The sequence below is a fragment of the Balaenoptera acutorostrata genome, chromosome 11, assembly GCF_949987535.1.
Source record: "Balaenoptera acutorostrata chromosome 11, mBalAcu1.1, whole genome shotgun sequence".
NCBI classification, from domain to species: Eukaryota; Metazoa; Chordata; class Mammalia; order Artiodactyla; family Balaenopteridae; genus Balaenoptera; species Balaenoptera acutorostrata.
The window spans coordinates 4,967,389-4,983,530 of record NC_080074.1 but is presented as its reverse complement, the minus strand read 5'-3'; the positions used below and the strand labels follow the sequence as shown (position 1 = coordinate 4,983,530).

Here is a 16,142-nt window from a genome sequence, read left to right as displayed (position 1 = left end):
TCACGGACAAGCACAGACTCTGACTTCTCCCCCAAAGTGGGCAGGTGCGGCCTCGATGGGCTAGCTCTGAGTGGCCACCCTGGAAAGGGGACTTACCTCTCCTTCCCTGGGTCCCCGTGACTCTTTGCTCTTTTATTTTATTATATTTATTTATTTTATTTATTTGGTTGCACAGGGTCTTAGTTGCAGCAGGTGGGCTCCTTAGTTGCGGCTCACTGGCTCCTTAGTTGTGGCACGCGAACGCCTAGATGCGGCATGCATGTGGGATCTAGTTCCCTGAGCAGGGATCGAACTGGGCCCCCTGCATTGGGAGCGTGGAGTCTTATCCACTGCGCCACCAGGGAAGTCCCTCTCTGCTCTTGTATATCTGTGGCCAATGTCCTGGGTAAGAGCTTTGGAGTTCTACAGCCCTGCCCTCAGTGAGCTGTGTATCCGCCAAGTGACCCCCTGACCTCTGCCTCAGTTCTCCCATCTGTGAAATGGACATGGAAAATGGCACTTAGCTAATGGGGAGTTTTTAAGAAGGTTTAAAACTTTTCTATATTCATAAAACATTCTTATTTTACTTCAAATGACAATCTTATATTAAGAGCAATACAGGCTTTTGCAAAAATGAAAAAGGACAAACATGGAAAAATAAATGGATTTATAAACCCTAATCATAGAACTCATAGAAACCAGCATTTCAAAAACACTGTTCTATGTTTCTTTCCACTATTAAAAAGCTGGACCAAACTACACGTGCTGTTTTCACCCTGCATTGTTAAGTTTTAAAAACACCTTTACTGAGATATAATTCATATAACATATAATTCACCAAAGTATACAGTTCAGTGGTTTTTAGTGTAGTCACAGATATAAGCAACCATCACCCCAGTCAATTTTAGGACATTTTCTTCACCTCCAAAAGAACCCATGCAGGGAACTCCCTGGCTGGCCAGTGGTTAGGACTCTGTGCTTTCACTGCTGAGGGCACGGGTTTGACCCCTGGTGGGGGAACTAAGATCCCACAAGCCATGCAATGCAGCCAGAAAAAAAAAAAAAAAAGAACCCATGCTACTTTGCTCTCACCTCCCTAATCCCCCCTTCCCCCTCCACCCCCTGGCAGCCAATAATCTGCTTTCTGTCTCTATGGATTTGCCTATTCTGGACGTTATAAATGGAATCATGTTATCTTTTGTGGCTGGCTTCTTTCACTTAGCATGACATTTTCAAGGTTCATCCGTGTTGTAGCAGGTGTCAGTACTTTATTCCTTTTTATGGACAAATAATAGTCCATTGTTTGGGTACTTACAGAGTTTTGTAAAGATTTGCACAGGTTTTGAAGCAGCATCCCAGGCCCGGGATAACCAGGTGGTGACCCTTAGCTATAGTTGGGATTAGTAGCTCTGCGGGCATGAGCAGCTCTAAGTGATCTTTGCTGGCCTCAGGTACCCGCTCCGTGAAGTGGGTACAGGAGTGAGTGTGCGTATCTCTGAGGCACGTGGTGAAGCAGGAACGATGCTGTCCTCCAAGTGCGTTGGCCCTGGAAGTGCTGTTCTCACTCCACATGTCCCCCCCATCCCACTGCCCTTCGTGCCCTGCTCCCCCGGGACGTGGGGCCGTTGGGGAGGGGGAGCCCCGTCTAGGTGCACCCATTGGGGGGCAGAGCCTGCGGAGGAGGAGATCAGGTATAGGGGCTCAAATGTGGGGTGGATGCCACCGTCCAGGGGTCTGGCTCCCGGGACCTCGAGTTGTTCATTGAGAGTCCATTCTCCCACGTGGGGGGGGGGGGCGGGGGAGGGGGCAGGGCCAGGCAGGCTGAGCACCAAACGCCAAAGTGATCTGAGGTCTGGGTGAATCAGACGTGGCTGCCTTTTTTCTTGTCAAGAAGGGAAATTAAACAGCCCGCGGGCCACGTGAAGGGCATTCCTTCATTCCTCAAGCCCGGTGCACTTGTGTTAAATGCCCCCCCCGGGTTCCGTGTGCTTCTCCCTCAGGGCGTTGGAAGGACCCCATGCCCGGATCCTCAGGAGGTGGCATCCCAACGGTGTCTCCGGGCCGCCCTGCCCCCCAGCAGAGCATGTCCGGGCTGGAGGTGGAGGAGCTGGCCGAAGCAGGTAAAGTACGTTCTCTCCCAGCCCCATCCCGGGAGAAGGAGGTTGTTGGTGCCCATTTATTTTTACAGGTAATATATTTATGTGGCTCAAAAAATCTAACCCTGTAAAAAGAGGTGGATGAGCCCCAGTGGACACAGGTCAGCCGAGCCCCGAGCACGGCCTGGCCTTGCCGGGCTCTAGCCTGGTCCACACACACTCCCCTCTGCCTCTGCGCGAGGCTATTCCTGGCATTTGCTCACACCCTCCAGCTCTCTGTTAACCCTCCCAGTGGCCTCCTGGCCTCTCTGGACAAAACCCAGCTCCTCACCACGGCTTCGAGAACCCGTGGTCCGGCTCACCCTGGCCGCTCACCCCTGCTCTCCCTCTGGCCACAGTGACCTGTTACGCTCACTCCGCTGGGGACCCTCTCCTCTTTCTGGGACACTCAGTCCTCGCCCCGCCGGTTGTTTTATGCCCGTCCATCGTCAGCTCCTTGGGGAAGCCTGCTCTCCCCCCACCCTGGGGCACAGCGCCTGGTCCGATCCCTCATCTCGGTGGGCTGCACGGGACGGGGATGGGACCAGCCCGCTGCCCTCTGCCACCTGCCCTCCACTCAGCTGCCCAGGGACCCTAGTGGGGATGGAGCATATGCCCCTCGCTGACCAAGCCCCCAGCAGCTCCGGCTCCTCAGGATGACAGGTCCCTGCTCGGCTTCTCTGTTTCTCCTCGGGGCCTCCCTGCAGCCTCCTCATGGCCTTTGCACGTGGTTCCCTCCACCTGGATTCCCCTTCCAGCAGCTTCCAGCCTGGCTCCCTGCTTCCCCTCCTTCCCGCCTCTGCTCAGACCTGACACACTCGGCCCCCACTGCGGCCCCCCTCACGCAGCTTGATCTTTCATCAGCATTTGTCCCTGACGCCTGACATTTCTCTCTTGTCTGTTTCCCAACCCCACCAGAAGGCCGCCCTTGAGGACAAAGTGCACGCGTCCCCTTGGGCTGCTGTAACAACGTCCCACCGAGTTAGCGGGGTAAATCAACACTGTCTGAAATGCGTTTCGCTGGGCCGGTCCGCACTCCCTTGAGGGAGGGCTCCGGGGGATCATCTCCCCATCTCAGATCCTTACCTTAATCACACCTGCTAAGTCTCTTTTGCCATCTAAGGTCACATGGTCTCAGGTTCTGGGGATCAGGACGTGGACATCATTGGGTGGCCTTGATTCTGCCCACCACAGGGACTCTGTGTTTCATGCTGTGTCCCTACTGTCTAAAACTGTCCCCTGCACGTGGGGATACTCAGTACATATTGCTCGATGACTGGATGGCTGAGGTATGCCCTGCAGCCTCCCGCGCTGGTCCCGCTCTGGGACCTGTCACACTGTTGATAAACAGGGGCCTTGCCCCGTCCAGCCCTCCCCCGGGCCTTCACGGGCTCAGGGGACACCAAGAAGTGGGGGTGGCCCTGGGACCAGTGGGTGAGAGGCCACAGGAGGCAGGCTGCCGACCACGTGAGGCAGGCTCACTTGGGCCTGTCCCCCCAGCGACAGATGGGCCACCCTGGGGTCGTGGGTGGGTCTCTCTGGCATGGGGTGTGGGTCTGAATCAGGAGGCCTCAGACCTGGCTCTGCATCAGGATCATCTTCAGAATTTGTTAGGAAAAGTCAGTGCTTCCTCCCAAACCGCTCACCCCACCCCGTCATGCCCTCTGGCGATACTAGCTCAGCTGTTCTGACTCTCTCGACGCCAGTCTGCTGGGTCCGTCTCCTGGGGCGGCTGGAACACAGCACCGCTAACTTGGAGACTTAAGACAATAGAAGTGTATTGTCTCTCAGCTCCGGAGGCTAAAAGTCCAAAATCAACGTGTCAGCAGGGCCGTGCTCCCTCTGGAGGCTGCAGGGGAGGATCCTTCCTGCCTCTTCCAGCTCCCGGAGCTCCAGGTGCTCCTGGGCTTGTGGCCGGGTCACTCCAGTCTCTGACCCCATCTTCGAGTGGCTTTCTCCCTGGGTGTCTGTGTCCTCTCCTCTTCTTATAAGGACATGTCCTTGGATTTAGGGCCCACCCTAACCCAGTGTGACCTCATCTTAACTCATTTCCTCTCTAAAGACACTATTTCCAAATGAGGTCACATTGTGGGTTTCCAGGTAGATGTGAATTTTGGAGTCATACTATACATCCCAGTACATCTGGGGGCCGAAGTCTACCCTCACCTGAAATTTGAAGTTTCTGTTCGTTTTCCAACTGAAAATATATTTTTTTCTTTCTTTTTTTTTTTTTGCCGCTCCACGCAGCATGCGGGATATTAGTTCCCCAACCAGGGATCAAACCTGCGCCCCCTGCATTGAGAGAGCGGAGTCTTAACCACTGGGCCGCCAGGGAAGTCCCTGAAAACATTTCTGAAGGAACCTGGATTTGTTTTGTATGAACGAACCTCCTGTACTAAAATTAAACTTCGGAAGACAGCCCTTTTCTTTTTCTTTTTTCTTTTTTTTTTCTTTTTCTCTTATTTTGCTTAAGCTAAACATATTTATTTATTTATTTATTTTTTAACATCTTAATTGGGTATAATTGCTTTACAATGGTGTGTTAGTTTCTGCTGCATAACAAAGTGAATCAGCTATATGTATACATATATCCCCATATCCCCTCCCTCTTGCGTCTCCTTCCCACCCTCCCTACCCCACCCCTCTAGGTGGTCACAAAGCACCGAGCTGATCTCCCTGTGCTATGCGGCTGCTTCCCACTAGCTATCTATTTTACATTTGGTAGTGTATATATGTCCATGCCACTGTCTCACTTCGTCCCAGCTTACCCTTCCCCCTCCCCGTGTCCTCAAGTCCATTCTCTACGTCTGCGTCTTTATTCCTGTCCTGCCCCTAGGTTCTTCAGAACCATTTTTTTTTTTAGATTCCATATATATGTGTTAGCTATGATATTTGTTTTTCTCTTTCTGACTTACTTCACTCTGTATGACAGACTCTAAGTCTATCCACCTCACTACAAATAACTCAATTTCGTTTCTTTTTATGGCTGAGTAATATTCCATTGCATATATGTGCCACGTCTTCTTTATCCATTCATCTGTCGATGGACACTTAGGTTGCTTCCATGTCCTGGACAGCCCTTTTCTTACTGCCTCATAGCACAGTGACCCCACTTTCTTCCCTTGACCCCAGCCACGGCTTCCTGCCGGCTGCCAGTGTCAGCATCTTACAAGAAGGCCGTGAGTCAGAGTTTGGAGCTGGGAAATCAAGTTCACGTCCACACCTTACTGCCGATTAGCAGTGTGACCTCGGGCAAGTCATTCTCCTCTCTGAGCCTCAGTTTCCGCTGCTGTCAGTGTGGAAGATACTCCAGCTCTCGGGTCTCATTTTTCTCCTTCCGTGGTGCAGTGTACTGAGCAGGTGCATAGTGGGCGCACAGCAGAGGCGGGCACATAGTGGGCACACAGCAGAGGTGGGCACATAGTGGGTGCACAGCAGAGGCGGGCACAGAGTGGGCGCACAGCAGAGGCGGGCACAGAGTGGGCGCACAGCAGAGGCAAGGTGCATGTCCAGTAAAAAGACGTCAGGAGACGTCAGAGCTCCCTCGCTCTCCTCCTTCCTTGGAAATACAGCTACTTCTTTTAATCCTTGTCGCCTGCTGCAGAGCTGCAGAGAGATGAGGAGGAGGCCGCCGCACTGGGTGCCGTGAGAAGGCCCTCGGTGGTGCCCATGGCTGGCCCGGACCCTGTGCTGAGCATGAATCACCCCTTCTATGACGTGGCCCGACACGGCATCCTGCAGGTGGCAGGTGAGTCCTAGTTGGGTGGTCGGTTCCCAGGAACACCGCAGTGCCAGCCTTCCTGAGGGCCCTGCAGCATGTGGTGGGCTCACCAGGGCCGCTCACTCCAGCTTGGCTGTGCCCATAGCGTGAAAACCACAGAGGTCCCCCCCCCAGGGGTCCACTTCAGGTGTACCCAGGCATCCCTCCCCACCAAGGGCTTCTGCCAGGTGCCGCCTCCCCCAGGGCTCAACATCAGGACCATGGCCAGAGCCAAAGACTCCTATCAAAAAGTAATGTTGAATGATCTCTCATTATTACCTTAAGAGACTATTTGGCCAGATGGAAACTTTGTAGAATTTTAAGTCTTAAGATAGTGTTGGGACTTCCCTGGTGGCACAGTGGTTAAGAATCCGCCTGCCAATGCAGGGGACACAGGTTCGAGCCCTCGTCCAGGAAGATCCCACGTGCCGCGGAGCAACTAAGCCTGTGCGCCACAACTACTGAGGCTGCGCTCTAGAGCCCGGGAGCCACAACTACTGAGCCCACGTGCCGCAACTACTGAAGCCCACGCACCTGGAGCCTGTGCTCCAAAACAAGAGAAGCCACTGCAATGAGAAGCCCATGCACCGCAAGGAAGAGTAGCCCCTGCTCTCTACAACTAGAGAAAGCCTGAGCGCAGCAACAAAGACCCAATGCAGCCAAAAATAAATTAAAATGATAGTGTTGATTTAAATATTTTAGGGAATTCTCTGGCGGTCCAGTGGTTAGGACTGTGCACTCTCACTGCTGAGGGCCTGGGTTCAATCCCTGGTCAGGGAACTAAAATCCTGCAAGCCATGCGGCACAGCCAAAAAAAAAAAAAATTTTTTTAAAGAGTGGTGGTCATCTTCTGAAGCTCCAGTCTGGGTCCCGGGCTGGGTGTGAGCTCAGAGGCACATTAGATGTTGGAAAGCAGGGTGGGCAGAGGGAGAGTTCCGCCCCAGGATCAGAGGCGGTGGGAGGTATAATCTTAGAGGCAAGTGGCAGAGAAGAGAGAACAGAGGGACATGCCGGACCTGGTCCTGCTGGGTGACTGACAAGTCACCACCTTCACAGCCAGAGCTTCCCTCACAACCATGCAGACCCCAGCTGGGATTTCCTGCAGGACACAGACAAAACGAGTCTTCAAATCCCCTTTCACTCCTGCAAAAAACAGTTAGCAACCTTAAAATAAAAACCTAAACAAACTCCCACATTAGTCCCAGTGAGATCGCTGATGCCTTTATTACGCGTTTTAATCGTCCTTCACTCTCAGGAACCGATGATGGATGGTGGTGGGCGTGTCACGGGCTCCAGCTCAGGGAATCATTTCTTTATGCATAAACAGGGCTTCTCCTGTCTCGGAGACAGTGAACAATGTCGTATTGCAAACAGCGAGGGGAGAAGAAGGGGTCGTGAGTTAAACCGATGCCTTGTAGAATTTGCATTTTATTGATAGTTGTCATTTCCTCCCATATATCGTCATCTTGAAGCCCGTTTCGATACACTGGCCTGTGTTGCCAGAGAGCAGCAAGGGTATCTGCTCATCTTGACCGATGTTGTTAATGCAGATGCCCAGCGACGGCTCAGTGAGCGGAAGGGCTGGGGGTCCCGGGGCTCCTCACGGCTGCGGAGGAGGCCTGAACGCAGGGGCTGCGGGAGCGCGAAGGCCTCCCCGCCCGGAACATGGGGTCCCAGGGACAGAGGAGGCCGTGGAGGCCGGGCTGGGGGTGCTGCCCTTGAAGCCAGCCGGTGGCTCACTTGGCTTCTCTGGGCCTCGATTTCCTCATCTGCAAATGAAACAGCACACCTGGAAGCACACACCATCCTGCTGGACACGTGGTGACGGGTCACATTTATTGAGCATCTGCTGTGTGCCAGCTCTGCATGGCTTTATTCAAGCTGTGGATTTAGTCCTTCCTGCTCCCTGCGGAGTCAGTTCTCTTATCCCCACGTTGTAGATGAGCAGAGAGGCTGGCCCAGGGCTGCCCGGCTGGTGCGCGGGGCAGGGGTTCTGTCCCGATGGGCAGAGCGCCCAGCCTTGGCTCTTCCTCTCTCCCTCCCTCCTTTTTCACTTTTTATTATGGAAATTTTCAAATGCATCAGAGGTAGAGAGAACAGCATAAGGAACCCAATGTACCCACCGTGGCACTTGTTCTAAACTGCATAAAAGTTTGTCGAATCTGAATAATGTTGTGATATTAGTTTGGCAGGACATTTAGAAGTCTGTTGACGTGAAAAGAAAATGCTGTGAGTTGCCCTTTCAGTTTGGGGGGAGGTAAAATGCCTTCAAGAGTAGCTGACCTTCATAGCTCAGCCTCGTGCAAGTGGATAGACCTTGCAAACCGTACATGCTCAGGAAATGTTTATCGAATGAAATCAGTGTTTTTTGTAAACAGGATGCTCATAGGGGAAAGGAACCAGGCCCGACGTGGGTGCTGGGCTTGCATCCTGTACGTCCCTGCCTCAGTGCCTTTGCACGTGCTGTGCTCTGCCCAGGGACCCTCCCTACTTTCGTTTGCAGATGGCAGGGCAGGAGGGGCTCACAGCCTGGCCAGATCCCCTCCTACCCCATTGCTGGCTGAACTGAGTCCAGACTCCTCGGGGGGGAGTTCATCATTCTGACCCTTACCTGCCTGTTTTGCCCTTGTTTCCCCACCCCATCCATTCTCTGGGCAGGAGCACGTCCCCTCCCCTGGCCAGCACAGGGCCCCCTCATCAACAGTAGGCCTGAGGTGCCTCTCCCTCCGCCACTGGCAAACTGAGAAACTGGGGGTGGGAGGGAAGCGGGGCCCGAGTGTATGGGGAGGGCACTGACCTCTGCTGGAGACCTACTATGTCCTGCTGTTACCCAGAGGGATCTCATTCTTGGACACCTGGTTCCCCGGGTTTTCTGAGAGCCTGACGTGAGACTTCTTGTTGGGAATTTCCTGCTGCCCACCCTTGGCCCAGGGGTGGCCATGCTTCCTGTCTCTGGCGGGGGCATCATGTCCCCATGCCCGTCCCCCCATCTCTGTGAAGCTCTCCACGCCTCCCTCCCTGGGTTCTCCGTGTCCCTGGGGCGCTGGGCTGCTCTGTTCCCGACGTCTCTCACTGCCACGGGGTGTGGGCGTTCAGCTTCCTGCCTCTTCTCAGGTGCCCGCCTGAGGGCAGGGGCACTCGACCGCGGCCAGCAGGACGCTGAGAGGATGGAGGGTGGGTGGTTTTGGTCAGTGCACCTCACTCTTCCCTGCGACCCACCGCACTGGGCAGCTGCTCCCCATGCCCACCAGCCTCCCGGCCCCTCGTCCACCGCCAGGCCATCATCACCTCCCTGAGGGGTCCTCGGTGGAGCCCCAGCCCGTGTCCACAGCCCCACCCAGTGCCCCCCCTGCCTCCTCCTGTGTTCCCTCCCCAGTGAGTGGCCCAGCCACCCAAGCTCTCCGCGGGGGCCTTCTGGCTCCCCATCCCCCATCGCTGGCCGGCAGGTCTCTGTCTGCCTCCCCCCACTTCCTTCCACCGGGCAGTCTCCACTCGGGACATCCTGCTATTGGCCGTCCTCCAGCTGGCATCTGGGCGGGCCTTCCAGTGACCCCCCGATCGTGTCCCTGACCCTCCTTGTGGGCTCCCCAGGGTCCCTAGCCCTCCTCGTCCCAGTAGTCTCGTTCCCTCCTTCCCACCACTGTCTCTCGCTTGGGCCCCGAAGCTGGGAGTGGTGTGTCGTGTCGGTAGTGTGCCCCATCCGAGGCCTTGGTTCCTGCTGCTTCTCTCCCTGCATCTCCAGCCTAGTGGGTGGAGGCCCCTCTGGCACAGCGGACAGTGGGCTGGGGTGCAGGGTCATGGGACATTGCAGTAAAGAATGTGTCTGGCCTTTGTCCCAGTTCCCGGGAGGTAGCCTCTCAATCCTGGGAATTTCCCAAGTGATAGGAGTATCTTAGTGATTCGTGGTAGTTTATGTTAAGGGGTGACTCGTGCAGGACCCCTAGATAGTTACGCTCACGAGACGACTCTGGGTGGGGCTGCTATGCAGGAGAGACCCCCCCATGTGACTAGAGGGTTGGGGCTTTGTGGCCTCGGGGGCACTGGAGACCAAGCTCAGTAAACCAGCTCGATGATTTAATCAGCAGTACCCATGGATAGAATGGATGGATGGATGTGTGGATGGACGGATGGATGGATGGACGTGTGGATAGATGGATGGATGGATGGATAGATGGATGGATGGATGGATGGATGGATGGATGGATGGATGGATGGATGGACGGACGGATGGATGGACGTGTGGATAGATGGATGGATGGATGGATGGATGGATAGATGGACGGATGGACTTGTGGATGGATGAATGGATGGATGGATGGATGGACGGACGGATGGATGGACGTGTGGATGGATGGATGGATGGATGGATGGATTGGTGTGTGGATGGATGGACGGATGGATGGATGGGTGGATGGATTGGTGTGTGGATGGATGGATGGATGGATGGATGGATGGATGGATGGGTGTGTGGATGGATGGATGGATGGATGGATGGATGGGTGTGTGGATGGATGGATGGACGGATGGATGGATGGATGGATGGATGGATGGATGGAGGGGTGTGTGGATGGATGGATGGATGGATGGATGGATGGATGGATGGATGGGTGTGTGGATGGATGGACAGATGGATGGGTGTGTGGATGGATGGACGTGTGGATGCATGGGTGGACGCATGGGTTGCTGCATATTGATTGGCTCGTGATTCTGCCAGTCATGCCTCTGTAATGAAACCCCAACAATTACGCTGGACACAGCGGCTCAGTGGAGCTGTTTGGTGGTAATGGTGTGTGGTCGATGTTCTGACTGCATGGGGAGCGGGCACACAGGTTCCATGGCCAGGACCCCCGACCCCCCACCCAACTCCCCTGTGCATCTCCCTTCTTGCCGGGTCCTGATTTGTATTCTTTATAAGAAAACTAATTGTAAGTACAGCGCTTTCCCGAGTTCTGTGAGCCGATGAATTATCGGTTGTGAGGGGGGTAGTGAGAAGCTCCGAATCTGTAGGCAGCTGGTCAGAAGCGGGGTGGCCTGGGGACCCCCGACACGTAGCTGGTGTCTGAAGTGAGGGCCGGCCTGGGGTGGACGGCGGCCCCCACCTGTGAAGTCACTGCAGATGTGGACGTGGCTGATGGAGTCCTGGCTGGTTCTCAGAGAGGGGTTCGCAGAGCTGGGCAGACACTCCCCCCACGCCGTCCCTGTCCTTTCCCCTGGACCATGGGGCCAGGCAGGGGCCATGCCTGGTCTTTTCACTCCAGAGCTGGTCTTCCATTCACCAAACCACTTAGCACGTCCCCGAGACTCTCCACTTGGTCTGATTCCAGTGTTAAAAATGCTCCTCATTTTTCTGTTTTCGACATTTCGACGTGGATGTTGCCTTCCCTTTCAGCCCCAGGGGCATGTAATTCCATGTTCCTTCAGTAGCTGCACAAACAATTCATATCTTCAGAAGCAAAGTCGCCCTTTTCCCTTCCCTCTCGCAGACGAGCACAGGCCCAGGTGAGCCGTGGAGCCCTGGCCCCCAAGATGGTAGAAACACTGTTTGGAAAACACTTTGTACTTCCAGGCATAGCCATCAAAGGTTTTTGTGCCCGAAAATGCCCATCTGGCAAGGGAAGCAGATAAATGTGTGGGTTCCAGGGCAGCACTTTCAACAGGAGCTTTCTAAACAGACAGAAACCATGACCAGAATTCTCAAGGAACCTGTGAAAAGGCCGCTGTCTTTGGAAACCGAAACGACTGTCAAATTCTGAACGTTCCAGTGGCTTGCAGGCTCCTGGGAGAAGCCGACGTGTCATAAATAACAAACAGCTGTCCTGGCCGGGCAGCAGGCGGGACTCCGAGGGCACGTGATGTGTGTGTGTCTGCACGTGTGAGTGTGTGCACACGGGTGTGATCTTGACTTGCCCTTCAGAGCTGGGTGGGGATAAAGATGCTCTGCTGTCATTCTTCTCATTTTAAGTAAATGTCTGAGAACAGTTGTGAATACTTGTTCACTGTGAGTTAAAGTGAGTTCAGAATCGCATACATTTCTGGAGGGGCACCCTTCTATTTTCTCCAGTTCTGATACTCTTCCTATAACCAGTCCTCCCGTCAATCAGTAAATGATTGCTGGACGCCATCCGAGCCACAGGCACGGGCAGCAAGCGTGCCCCGCTCTGCTGGGTCTGCGCGCCCTGTGCGGCCACGCTGCTCCCGGGGCCTCCTCCCTGGCCGGGTCCCTCGGGTGTCCTGAGAGCTGGCAAAGTCCCGACTGCAGCCCAGAGTCACCCGGGTGAGCAGGCGACCTCAGGTCTGGTGACAAGCTTGGCCTGGGGAGGAGGGCAGCTCCTGGTCCAGGGCCACCGAGGCTGCTTGAAATCAAGCGAAGTGCCCTCCTGCCCAGCAGCTCTTGCTGGGGGTCGAGTCCTCGCTCAGGTTACCTGCAGAGGCCAGGCGCCCGTATGACTCGTGTCCCACGTTTGGGACATTCTTGCGCCCGTGGGGCTCGTGTGGGTGCTCCGGGCCTCGGACTGTGGTCCCTGACAACATGATGATTGCGTTTCACTCCAGCAGCCTAACCCCAGCCCATGTCCGGGCATCCCTGGAAATGTTTGTGTCCCCGTGTGAGAGACAGAGAGGAGGAAAGGCTGGCCCGGGACAGACTCGCCTGCTGCAGGACTGGCTCGGGGGCCACAGCGCCGGGGACTCTGCCAGGGCTGCTTCCAGACCCGCTTGCCTCTCGACCGTGGAAGCCCCGCTTGTCCACCCACAGCGTGGTGCCCAGCGGCCATGGCCTGGGGCCTGCAGCTCAAAGCGAACAAAGGCACAGTTGGATCATAGGAGCATCTGGAAGCCTTTGGGCTGCTTGTTTCATGAGAATCCCCCTGACCCAGGCGTCCGACCTCGTTTGTTAAAGAATCTTCCAAGAGCTGCTGAAGATAGAATGGCGACAGCAAGAGCCTTGCCGGTAGCGGATGCCCAGAGGGTCTTTAGCCACTTCTGCTGCCGCGTGATGGGCTTGGTCACGGAATTCGCAAGGCGAGCCAGAATCCCAGGCAGCCGGTTACCCCAGCCGGTGAGCTGCCCTCCCAGGAGGCGCTCCCCACCTCCTCCTCCCAAACAGCTGACTCTGCTCTCAGCCCTCTCTGTGTTTACAGGGCACACAGGACAGAGGATGCCCAATCCCGGAGAACTCGTATCCTGCGGTCCTCTGAGATTGGGCACGTTCCGTTGTCAGATTATTCCTTTTGCAACATCAAATAATCCATGACCTGTGGGTCACTTCTCACTGAGGGTACCATTGCTGGGCCAGGGATGAGTTGAGCATTTGTTTTCTTGTAAAGACATACGTACCCCTGACAGACAGAAAGCAGGTGGGGTTACTGGCAGTGGCGGGGCAGGGAAGGAGGGATGATTGCCTAATGGGTATGGGCTTTCTTTGGGGCAATAAGAAGGTTTTGGAACCGGATGGAGGTCGTGATTGCACAATGTTGTGAATGGACTACATGTCACTAAATTGTTCGCTTTAGGATGGTTAACGTTAAGAATTTCACCTCAATCCAAAAAAAAGTACCTCTGACAACAACTGATACATTGTGCTCTTTCCATGCACCTGCCTCAGAAACCTTCGCCACCAGATGGAAGTGGTAAGCATGGCCGCTGTGAACAGTTGTGTAGGTTGTTCACTGCCCAAGGGCATTGACCTGAAGGGCTCCTAGCAAGCGGGTCTCTTCTCACCCAGCGCTGGAAGGCGTCTGCCTGGAGGAAGGAGCACCTGTTTCTACTTGACTCAGAGGTGCTCTATGGGCTTCTCGGCCGTGATAGGATGAGCCCTAATGCTTAGTCTTTTCCATGGCTTTTCGGGGAAAAAGTGACACCATGGACATCATCCCCCCCTCTCCCCATCCAAGTGGGTGGCTTTCCTGTGGCCAGATGTGCGCTCCTACTTCTGAGATGGGTGAAGACATCAGTCCTTGTCCTTGAAGCTCAACCAGTGATTTAGTTCATGACTTCCTATGCTGAGCACGCATGCAGACATGTTGAGATCCCAAGAAGAACTCGGCACGTTGTGGGCAGAACCCGGGGGCAGGGGAGAAGTGCCTGCTCTTACCACAAGTGTCCAGTGTGGATAAGGGAGCCGGGCAAGGACATCTTCCTATTTCTCCTTTCTTGAAAAAGTTGAGAAATGCAAGAGCGACCATCCTTTCAGGAACGAGGAGGCATTCTCAACGGCTCGAGGACTCCCTGTGTGAAGTCAGAGAGCTCCATCTGGGTTCCGTCCAGGGAAGGATGGGCTCAGTGAATTGTGCCCCGAGGGCTTGGTCCAAAGGACCTGTGCCCGGGTGAGTCTGGGCATTGAAGTTGCTTCCACATCGCTGAACCCAAACCACATACCGCGTGAGGTCAGCTTCGCATCATTTTTACATCAAAGCCAATGATGGCGGGGGGTACGTGGCTTTCTGGGGGCAGGACAGTGTGGGCCAGAGGGTGAACTCCGGAGCCAGGCCGCTCCCTTCGGATCCTGGCTCTGCCCCTTACTGGTTCTCCTCTGCCAGCCTCAGCTGACTCCTCTGTAAAATGGGCATGTTAGTACCTGCCTCATGGGGTTGTTGTGAGGATTAAATAAATGGGTAAATACGTGCAAGGGCCTGCAGGTCACATAGTCAGTGCTTTGGATGGAGGGTACTCTGACGTTGTTTAGAAATCAAACCAGCTAAGGAGACGCTGACATCCTTTTGAGCAAGGAAACGATCCCACTGCGTTGTCCCGGCCGTGCAGGCGGCCGAATGCTGGCAGACGGCGGAGGCTGCTGGGGTCTTCTCCTCAAGCAGTTCTGGGGGTGCTGGTCCACCCGAGCACCCAGCCCACACTGTGGACCCCAGAGCTCCGGCGGGCCGCGTTTGCACGGCTCACAGTGAAGGCAGCTGTGGTCCCGCCACAGACTTGGAGAAGCCAGGCCTGAATTCCTGGAGCGCCAGGCCGGATTAATTACGGATGCGCGCTTCTAGGTAATGAATGACTCGGGGGCGACATGACATGCGAGAACTTGGCCCGACCAGCTGGAGGTCGGGAGCCAGAGTGCTGATGGGCTCAGGAATGGCCCTTCTGCAGCTCAGCTACAGGTGGCCGGACGAGGCCTTTTTAAGCGGGTCACGTAGGCGTGGCCGGGAAGGAGCAGGGCTCTGCAGCCCTGAGAAATGATCACTGGATTTGTAGAGCTTATCCTGTGAGGTCAAATGACAGAAGCCGAGCAGAGCCAGGATCTGCTTTCCAGTAAAAATAAAAAAACGTTAGCTAATCTGGAGAGAGGGAATTGCTTGCTTCTAGAAATACAGCAGAACAGCAGGGAGTCTGAGGTGGAGGGACTGAGTTAGTCCCGGGTTTGAATTCCAGTTCATCCTCTGTGTTAGTTTCCTGCGGCCATTATAATAAATTACCCAAAACTGGGTGGCGTGAAACACCAAATTTATTCTCCCACGGTCCTGGGAGCCAGGAGTCTGAAAGCAAGGTGTCCTCAGGCCTGCAGTCCTAGAGGGAGCTCCGCCTCCAGGGGCGGATCCTTCCTTGTCCCTTCTAGCTTCTGGTGGCTGTCGGCCACCCTTCACCCTCCCGGGCTGGTGGCCGCATCCCTCTGTACTCTGCCTCTGTCTTCACATGGCCGTCTCCCCTCCGTGACTTTCCCTCGTTACAGCCATCTTCTCAGGATACGAGCGATGGCAGTTAGCACCCTCCGGTATAATCCAGGATAAACGCCTCCTCTCCAGATCCTTATCTTAATCACATCTACTAAGACCCTTTTCCAAGTAAGGCCACATTCATGGGTTCTGGGGATTTGACGAGGATGTCTTTCGGGGGCCGTATTCAGACTACCACATCCACTCACTGGCTGTGTGACCTTAGGTAAGTTACTTAATGTCTCTGAGCCTCAGCTGTCATCTAAGAAATGAGGACTGGGCCCCCCCGCATGTGGATGTGGGGACATGTCTCCACATGGCCTGGTGCTGGCACCCACTGGGTGACCATAGCTTCCATTATGGGGAAGGCATATTTGGTTTCAGCGATGGTGAGATTTTCATAACTGCATCCTGTGCTTTGTGCCCAGGTATTTGAAGCACACGCTGGACCAGTACGTGGAGAGCGATTATACCATCGTCTACTTCCACTATGGGCTGAACAGCCAGAACAAGCCGTCCCTGGGCTGGCTCCAGAGCGCCTACAAAGAGTTTGACAGGAGGTGGGTGCCCTCCAGCTTTGGGGGGGACATCAGGGTGCAGGCCGAGTGAGGG

The 16,142-nt window shown here is 54.9% G+C and overlaps 1 protein-coding gene across 1 annotated transcript in view; it reads left to right on the top strand.

Annotated features, from left to right (window-relative positions):
• The window catches only part of ARHGAP8 (Rho GTPase activating protein 8), a 62,189-nt gene that overhangs the window by 15,390 nt on the left and 30,657 nt on the right, over positions 1-16,142 (top strand). The window contains 5 exon segments of the mRNA XM_057556540.1: positions 1,980-2,099; positions 5,719-5,862; positions 8,989-9,048; positions 9,360-9,420; positions 15,959-16,090. Of these exon segments, the coding sequence (XP_057412523.1) occupies positions 1,997-2,099; positions 5,719-5,862; positions 8,989-9,048; positions 9,360-9,420; positions 15,959-16,090 (500 nt within the window). The 5' untranslated portion in view covers positions 1,980-1,996.